The sequence below is a fragment of the Rhinopithecus bieti genome, unplaced genomic scaffold, assembly GCF_001698545.2.
Source record: "Rhinopithecus bieti isolate Rb0 unplaced genomic scaffold, ASM169854v2 scaffold_19939, whole genome shotgun sequence".
Lineage (NCBI taxonomy): Eukaryota > Metazoa > Chordata > Mammalia > Primates > Cercopithecidae > Rhinopithecus > Rhinopithecus bieti.
In genome coordinates this window covers 2679771-2689525 of record NW_016810019.1, presented here as the reverse complement: position 1 = coordinate 2689525, position 9755 = coordinate 2679771, and the positions used below count along the sequence as shown (strand labels likewise).

Here is a 9755-nt window from a genome sequence, read left to right as displayed (position 1 = left end):
TCCGCGGCGGGGCGCTGCAGCTGGGGAGGGCGGCGGGGCGGAGCGGGGAGGGGGGCAGGAGCACATCCCCTCGGCGGGCGGGGGGCGTGCGGGCGCGCGTGTGTGTGTGTGTGTGCGTGTGTGTGCAACCGCCGACCTTGCAGAGGGGATGGCTGCGTGCGGGAGACACTTGGCACTTCTGGGCGCCCTCGCCCCGCGCGAGCCGAGCAGGTACAGAGGGACCCAGCCTCCCCAGTCGCCTTCCAGCCGCAGACGCATTTTGCAAGAGGGTGGGGGGTGAGGGAGACCAGGCCTCGGCATCCCAACCTCCCGGCTTTGTGGCTTTCTTTCCCTTTCGTTCTTTGCTCTAAGTGCCTGTTTACTCCCGGCCACCTGGGTAGTTTCTTTCCGGGTTGGGAGTGCGCGCCTGCAGCAGTTGAGAAGAGGGCGGTGGGTTGGGGCGCGGATCGGCTCGGGCTCGCCTTGGGGTCGGGCTCGGGAAGGAGTTGCTGGCTGGAGAGGGGAGGGGGCGGCGGCGGCGCTGGCGGCGAGGAGGAGTCTCAGGGCTGCCGCGCTCGCCTCATCTCGTCCTCCTCCTCCTCAGCTCTCTGCATCCACTCCAGGCTCCTTCCTGAGCTGGCACTTCCATTCCCCCCTCCTCCTGGCATGCGAAGCGCTTTGTTCAGTGCAGCGTTGCAGAGGGGTTTTCCCAGGCTCCGCCCTCCACATTCATTCATGTTTTTTCTCCTTGCAACTGTCTTTACGCTTTTTGATCGTGTCATGTTTTTGCTCCATGTAGAATTTCTTTCTTTCCCTTAAAGGAACGGTTTATCACTCGTCCTAGTCGCTACAATGCTGCTGTCTTTAGAAATATCCACTTACCCCCACAAGGATTTAAACAGGGGATGGACAGCTAGGGATAGTGGGTAGGCGGTGAACGGGGTAGCAGAAAGCCTTTACGGACAGGGAATGTGCATATTTTACATTTATGCTCCGGATCCCATGGGATCACATGATTGGATTATACAGTCAGAGTTCACGCTTTAAAAACTTCCAAATATCGTTACCATTTAAAAGCTTTAATAAGGAACGTATTAAGCATTCATACAATTTATTTGGTACAGATCTGTATCAAAATTGAATCAGAACCTTCCTGAATTAGATAGTGGATGTTTCTTTGGTGCAAGGAGTTGAGAAACCATATGTTTTATAGATCACTTAGCACAATGCTAGATGAAATAGACCATCATTTTTTGTATTATTTTCCCATGTAGTTAAAAATTGCAAATAATTTTGTGCTGAGCTGACATACAGCCAGATCAGGGATATAATACTGAAGTTAATTGTTACCTTCTTTACCTTCTATTTCTTTGCTATAATGAAACCATAAATTTCTAAAACCTTATACTGGGATGTTAGACGCATTTCTTCCCATATAGGCTCTCTTAGGGAGAATTAATAGTTCAGCATTTTTGTGTGACAGGCAAAGCGTCTACAATGTTTAGTTTAGTCCTTATAACAACCTTCTGAGGTGGATAATATTTCCTAGTTTTACAGTTGGGAAATCTGATCTTCAGAGAGGATAAGTAACCTGAACAAGGCCACGCAGTAAGGGGTAAAGCCTGGCTTTGAACCCACTCTGGTTTGACACCAACATAAGTAGTCATGACTTGCTGTGCCTCTTGAAAGAAATCCTGAAAGTAGATGTTATCAGCTCCACAAAAGAAATAAGCACTGGATATAACTGAGTCATGTAGTACTACATTCTTTAGTTGCTGATCTTGGACAAGTTACTTATCCTCCTATTTTTTTTTTTTTAATCTGTAAAATGAGTAAATGATAGCTACGTTCCTAGTTAACAGATTAAATTAGGGAATGTGTAGAAAGTACATAGGCACATAGTAGGTGCTCATAAGTGTTCTCTTGTACAGTACCACATATAACAAAAGCTTTAAGCCCTACTGTTCTATTCTTGTGTCTTTGCTTAATGACTAAACATTGTTTCATGTTTAACAGTGACAGTAGGCTTTGCTTACCAGTTTTCTTGCAGTAAGTTAAAATTTCAGCTTTAAGAGCCTTGAGAATCTTGTGGAAGAATCTGAGGTGGCTGATTTGGGGAGATAGGTGATCCTGTTTTGGGTCATTCTTGTCTTGGCCTGTTGTATTTCAGATCACTGTGTTTTAAAATGTGTAAGTCAGGACAGGCTAGGTTATGCTGCAGTAACAAATAACTCTCAAACCTCACTTAAGCAAACAAGAAAGTGTTTCTGGCATATGCTGTGCAATCACATGGGTTAGCCAGAGCTTGACTTTGTGGTGGTGTCAGATTTGCTGTCTGGAGCAGTCCTGATCCCATGGCAGCAAGAGAACTCTGGAGGATCATGGCTGTGATAATAACTAAATGCTCTAGCCTGGAAGTGGAGTCTCATCCACTCACAGGTCGTGAGCTACAACTCCGCACACGTTCCTGGGAAACACAGTGAGGCAGAAAGTGTGGTCCTACCATGAACCTAGAGGTCTTGAATAACTGGAGCAGCCACAGTAGCAACCCCTTGTATTTACTGAGTTAACTAAAACAAGATGAACAAGACATTGTCCCTGCCCCTATGAATGGGCAGATTTACTATATATGCATAACATAATCCTTCTGTAGCCTGATGTGGTACTTTACTTGTTCCTGGTATTGTCGTTTTAAAACACAAAGTGAGTTTTTTTACTCTTGTGGGATAAAGATACGGTGATTTTTTTCTATTTTCTTAATGAGAAGTCCCAGATATTGACAAAATGACCTCTGTTTAATTAAAAGTTAGTGAGTAATCTTTTGCAGTGGTGCCCAGCTTGGTTACTTTTTCTTGAGTTTAGGTTAGTGCCCTGCTAGGCAATAACTTTTAAAGTATCTTTCTCGTCTGAGGTAGTAAAATGTGCTTCTTTGTTTGTTTGTTTGTTTTCTTTTTTTAGCACATGGATTAATTGATGTATGTTGAGTTTATGGAGCTGCCTTTTGGTGACTTGCTTTATCTAGAGTTTTAAGAAGAAAAGAAGCCCCTGATTCAAAGAAGATGCCTCGAACTAAACAGATTCATCCCAGAAATCTAAGAGGTAAGGCTTTGCATTAAGTAGAAGTAAGGCTTGCGGTAAATCTTTTAGTAAAGTATCTCTTTGGTGACGGGAATGGCAGTTTGTTAGATGTTGACCCTGCATGGTGGCGAGCTCTGTTTCTCTTGTTCATTTCCACGTGAACAATTCCACATGAAGTCCTGCACAATTCCTGTCTCTCAGGAGATATGTAATAAATATCTGTTGAATGAATTAATTGAATTTGATGAAATTACAGTGCCTTCCTTCCAGACCATTAGATGGGGTATTAAAGGCTGAAAGTTGCTGTTTGTTAGTAGGAACCATATTTGGGTCAAGGAATCTGAAATTAATGGTTAAATCTTCTTTTCCAACTGGATCATTATGAATTTTATGTTTTTTTTTCCATTCCTCCTCCATAGTTCTTTTGAGGTTTATTTTTGTACTGCTCCATCAGTTAGAGTAACAAGATAAGAAGTGAAGAGAATTGCAGGCATTCACTCAGACCGTTACTTGCAGAAGCCAGAGGCAAATTAAGTTATTTTCCACAAAGAAGTAGTGGGTCAGAAATGTGTATATGATAACACATTTCACATAGAGATGTGTGTTTTCCACCAACCGCGAATACTTTTAGAAAAGTAAGTGTATTCTTGCTTAATGTTTAAAAAGATTTGTATTGTTCGCATGTGTTTTATCAATGGTGAATAGCAATTATCTTTTATATTAAACTTCAGGAGATAAGAATGTAGTAGTGTTAAAAAAAGAACTACTAAAGCAATAATTCCAAACTGAGTATGGTATTTTATGAAATATTTACCATTACAGAAAAAAAAAAAAATTCTGAAGCATATGTAGGGGGAAAAGTGACTTAAAAATCAAATAGATTAATTTGAAATGTTTCTTGGTAAAATCAATTTGACTGGTTACCATAAGGTGATCTTTGAAAATGTAGTCAATTTTATGGCCTCTGTGAATCTGGAAATAGTGCTTGTTTCCTGTCTAGAAATCTCTGTTGCCTCAGGCGGATGCCTCAGCCCAAGTTCAAATTGATGATTATAGTAACCAGTGTTCAGTGAGGTGGAGATTTACATGAGAACATAAGTGTAGTCTATGGAAATCAGATTTTTTACAGTCATATAGAAAACGTTGAAAATTGAATGTGTGTTTGCCTGTCTCCCTCACTAGAATCTAAACTCCCTAGAGGCTCACTCTCATTTGTTACTGTAGGAAAAGCCTCCAGACCCAAGGGTGCCAGCTGAGGTAGGCATTTGGAATCATGGGCCCTGCTTTATCTGTCCAGGGAGGGCACCCTATTCTAGCTTGCACAAGTGCAGCATATAGGCACGCAGCAGCGCTAGCCCAGCACAGTTTCTGGCAGCTAATGGCAGCCCAAATATTTGTTGAAGGAAGGAGTACATGATTGATCTGAAGGTGTTATTTATTAGGTCATAAATATTAAACATTTTTCATATTTAAAATATATATTTATAACATTCTAAATAAAATGACTATCCTGAGAAACGCAGATTTGCAGGCCATAGGCTCTTTTCCTTTCTGTATCAAATAAATGTTCAACTCAGCACATGTTTGTTACCACCTTCATGTACTTCATGTTCCTGTGATAGGAATAAAATGATGATAAAACACAGATCCCAAAAGGAGTATGGAGAGGTGATAGGGAAACATATAACTATGTCCTGTGGTGAGAAATGAACACTATGAAGATTCCACAGAGGTAGGGAGTCATTATTTTGTCTCCATTGTAGGGGGCGCAGTTTGGAGTCAAGCAGAATGATGATTTAGGGAAGGAAAGTTAACACCTAAATTTGGTTCTTAAGGCTGGGAAATTATCTGCGAAGCTGACGAGGCAAAGTGAGTGCATTTCATCCTGGGGTAGGAGCTTGTGAAGTAACTTGGGGACTCTGAGCAACTTTAAATTGTTCTCCATTTCTACAGCAAGACAAGTTCTATTCAGGAGAGACGAGGGCAACAGAGAGGCAGGAGACTGGAGTGGGAGAATCAGGAGGAATCAGATCAGGAAAGGCCTTCAGATTTGAGCCTACATTTCATATGTAGAGTTAAAAGTTTTCATAAGAAAACTTGCTTCGTTCCTGAAATTAAGATATTTTTAGAGTTTTCAAAGAGAACTTGAAATAAATTTGTCTAACTTGTCTGTGAGAGTCTAGAAAGTTGCTTGACTAAGGTAGTTAAGAACTCTCAGCCACTAAAGATCGAAAGAGATTAGAACTAGTAAGCATAGTGAAGCCACTTCAGTGGGACTTCTGATGGGGAAGGGGACGACTTCAGGGAAGAGGTGGCTTCTGAGCCAGTGTAGCTCAATCAGCAGTGGGGAATGGGAGTGAAACTCTAGGTGCCCCTGGGAAACCCTGAGTAAGCAAAGGGACAGAGAGGATGGTGCTAAGTGGTGACACATAGAAACTTCTGTTTTCCTTCTCACAATGTCTGTGAGGACCCTGGGAGTGATGTGGGGGTTAGAGTAAGCAGGTAACTGTCAGCTACTGAGATTAATTTTTGAGCGTGTCTTTAATATCTCATTGTGACAGTTTGAAAAATCAGCTTTGTTGTGCCCTACCTGTGATCCACTGCTTTGTTTTACTAGAAGACATCTCTAATGCGGTGAGATAAGAAATGCGGGGAGAGGAAATTGGGAGACCAGAAGAGCAGTCACAGCCCAGCTTGTCCTGTTGTTTCTGCCGTTAGCTCAGGAGTTTTCAGGAAACCCATCACCTCTTTTTCGGCTTCCTGGGGGGAATAGTCTGAAATACTTGTCTTGTGCTTTGTAATTAAGTCAGTATTAAAAGACAGATACCTTATACTTTCTCAAATTATATTTTTCTTATGCTTCCATGGCACTTTCACCTCTTAGAATGTAATCTTTCTTTGATTTATTCTTGATTCTCCTGCTGGGACAGATATATCCCTACGGATGTGCAAAGCCACAGGGTAACATGTATCTTTCAGGAATGTGAGTTTTACTTGGGGGAAAAATACATATACTTGTCTGTGTGTGGACACGTATACACATATTAAAGTATTAGACAAGCGTCAAAATGTGCAGTACCAGGATCTATCATGGAAGAGTAGAGAAAGTTTGCATGGATTTGAAAATTAGGCCTGCACAGACTACTTTCATAAGGAGATAGAGTGTATACTTTTTTGCTCCTAGAGGTTCTTTAGTAGAAAAAGTATAAGAAGAATTGTTAGGTTAAGGGCAGGAAACAAATTGGGGACATAAATGAGACAGTGTCTGACTTGATGGGTGATCTGTATACTGTGTAGGACTGTGGTTTTGTTGAATTCAGTCTCTTCACCCTTGGCACAGTGTTAAACCAGATAGAATCAGTTCTCCATGCCTGTTTCCCAACTGCCTGTGCAGTTTTTACACCGACCTATCCTTTGTGAGGTTGAAGAATTTTGAAAGAGCATGAGAGAAGCACTTGGTGTTCAGAAGAAAGGCTTAGCATGTTGTCCTGGGTTCGGTGGAGAAGGGTCACTGGACTGCACGAGGTAGCTCCTCCACATGGTCTTGGTGAGTTGACAGCAGGGCAACGCTGTGTCGCCCAGCCATCATTCCTTACTCATCGCTGCTCTGTGGAGGGGTTATCTCCACCACCTTCTCAGGTCTTCACTTGGACCCTTGGGTAACATGGAATGGAGGAGTAGGTGGCTTGCAGGGGGTTCCATGCCACTTCTATGGTGATAAAGGGCTCTGTTCGTGTTTTGCCACCCGTTATTGTGAATGTGTTTCAGAGCTTTGAAAAAAAGGAAAAGAGGCGTTACTTATTTTAGTTGTATTTGGGCCTAGGGTTTCAAAGCTTCATTTCCTTTAAGATTGGAAGTCAGTGTGGAAAATACTAAGTATTAACCTTTTGCAAAACATGTTTTGAAAATTGGTGTAGCTGTTTTTCATTTTTATTGGTTGAGTTCATTTGGCTCTGAACATCCTGCAAAACATGAGAACTCTTTTCTGGTCTGAGAACCAGATTTTTTTTTTTTTTTTTTTTGAGACGGAGTCTCACTCTGTCACCCAGGCTGGAGTGCAGTGGTGCGATCTCGGCTCACTGCAAGCTCCGCCTCCCGGGTTTATGCCATTCTCCTGCCTCAGCCTCCCAAGCAACTGGGACTGCAGGCGCCCGCCACCACGCCCGGCTAATTTTTTTGTATTTTTAGCAGAGACAGAGTTCGCCACGTTGGCCAGGCTGATCTCAAAACTTCTAACCTCAGGTGATCCGCCCGCCTCAAAGTGCTGGGATTACAGAAGTGAGCCACCACACCCGGCCCAGATTCCTTAAAATGTGAGAAGTAGCACTGAGGAATGTGATCAGATCATGGCCTTGATTGACACATGGGGTCGCTTTCCACAGTTGGCCTTCTTGTTCTCCACGGCATCTTGTGCATAGTCATTTGCCATTTCGGGAGCTCAGTGTGCAAATCCAGTATTTCTGTGCTTGGTTGTCTTTCTGGAAGGTACCTCTTCTCCTTTTCCATTTCTACTGTTTTCTTACTCTGTATGGGAGCTGTCTGTGCTAAAGATTTCACCTCTTCTTTGAGTTGTTTTTCCTTATTTTCTGTTCTCTTGTCAGATACCCTCCTCCCCTCCACAGACGTGCCTTGGGTCTCCTTTGCTTGTGTCCACATGTGCCTTCTTCTACTTACGATATTACATCATAATCATTCTTCTCCAGGTCTCTTATCTTAGCAGGATTATAATATGTCAGAAGAGACGATTTTGGTCATCTGTGTGCAACAGAAGAATATTTGGTCATGTTAACTTTTTGTTTTTGAGACAGAGTTTTGATCTTGTTGTCCAGGCTGGAGTGCAATGGCATTATCTTGCCTCACTGCAGCCTCCGCCTCCAGGGTTCAAGCAGTTCTCCTGCCTCAGCATCCCGAGTAGCTGTGATTACAGGCAGGTGCCACCATGCCCGGCTAATTTTGTATATTTAGTAGAGACAGGGTTTCACCGTGTTGGCCAGGCTGGTCTTGAACTCCTGACCTCAAGTGATCCACCCGCCTTGGCCTCCCAAAGTGCTAGGCTTATAGGCATGAGCCACTTTGCCTGGCCTGGTTGTATTGACTTTAGCAAACTAGAAGGTTGAGATGATTTATACTCAGGGAATTTGTTTACAGTTTTGAACCTCGAGTAGGAAATGCTTCTTCCAATATTTGGTAGCTTCTGATTAAAAACTTGTGATAATTTTAATTGCCTGAACAGATAAACCAGGTGGTTATTGTTAACGTTCCTTTTATATGAAATTTTACTTCATACACAAGATTTTTATAGTTTATCCCTTTGGTACATTTAATTACTATAAAGGTAAAGAGTTTGGCCTCATGCAGTCACTGACTTGCTATGTGGTTGGTTTCCTTGTGTGTAAAATGGAGATAATGTGTGAAGATGAGATGGTACAGCAAATGTAAGCATTTGCCACAGTGCCTGACACGGTACACACTCAATCCAGAGAGCTACTACTTTCTATAAAAAACTGGTTTATGTCAGACTCCTGGGTTACATATGCTTTATAAACACAGGAAACAGGAATATCTACATGAAATCTGTAAATGCATTTTAGGCTGTTCATGTCCTCAGTGTTGATTACTGACATGTCCCATTCTTGTTCTGACTACTCAAAGGTTGGGATCTGGGGAGAGAGGTCAGCGCAGAAAATAATTTGGGAATATTCTTACCCAATGTGCTGCTCCCTCCATTTTTCCACTTAAACTCATTCAAGCCTTGCCTCGTTTTTTGACAGTGTTAGATGAGGTTAAACAGAGTATTTGTCTTCATTTAGTTCTCAAGAAACAGGTTCTGAGGGCTTCTATTTTACTATTGAACTCTTCTAAAAAATGTCGGTATCACAGATCACGCGGGATTGAAGTGAAGTGCTCTCCTTAGGTTCCGAGATGGCAGCCATCTCTCTGTCCCTTACTCCGCTTCTGTGTGACACAAGAGAAGCCCAGCCGGGATTTCAGAATTAATCTGATTAAGATGAATGTTTTCATTTGCTATCAATTGTGGGCCTACTCCAGTGGTTGTTTTACAAAGTCTACTACCATGAATAAAATCTTATGTTTACTTGTTATGTAGGGATTATCTTGTTGAGCTTATAAGTGGAGTAGGTTTAATTTTGATGATTTTCAGATGGAATTCCAGCTGTTTAAACGTCGTCCTTCACATTTGAATGTTAGGTCAGCAGTTCCATGCTGATAGCCTTAAGATTTGAGAAATCAAAAATCTTGTAGTGGAAACAACTCCATGGCTTATTTCAAAAACAAAAACAAAAGAAATTCTCTATACTGTAGCTAGAAAGGAAGTAAGTAATAATTTAAAACATAGTTTTGTTAATATGGGTGAAAAGTTATTAGGAGCTATCATGTAAATAGCTGACGTTATTTAGTTTGAGCAGGATAAAATGTGAAAATGGAGTTAACATAGCAAGCCTCCTTTTTTTTTTTTTGCAGATAATTATTTTTCAGCTCATGTGGAGAGCTTATTTGATGCTTTCTGAATGCTTATTAACATTAGCCAACTGCTTGTTTCTTTTTAAAAGCAAATACAGAATGTAATAATGTGATTAACCAGAGTAATGATTTTATTTTAGAACATCTTTGTACAAAATATGTTCTGATGAGGTACAATCTTATCTTACGATAGAATAGAAAAATACATAAGTTGTGTA

At 41.7% G+C, this 9755-nt stretch overlaps 1 protein-coding gene across 2 annotated transcripts in view; it reads left to right on the top strand.

Annotated features, from left to right (window-relative positions):
* The first annotated feature begins 122 nt into the window (after positions 1 to 122).
* HIVEP1 (HIVEP zinc finger 1) overlaps positions 123 to 9755 on the top strand; it is a 151727-nt gene continuing 142094 nt past the window's right edge. For both annotated transcript variants that reach the window (XM_017891166.1, XM_017891165.1), the window contains exons 1-2: positions 123 to 210; positions 2938 to 3078. In XM_017891166.1, coding sequence (XP_017746655.1) covers positions 3039 to 3078 — 40 coding nt within the window. In that variant the 5' untranslated portion in view covers positions 123 to 210; positions 2938 to 3038. The remainder of the gene's footprint in view (positions 211 to 2937; positions 3079 to 9755) is intronic.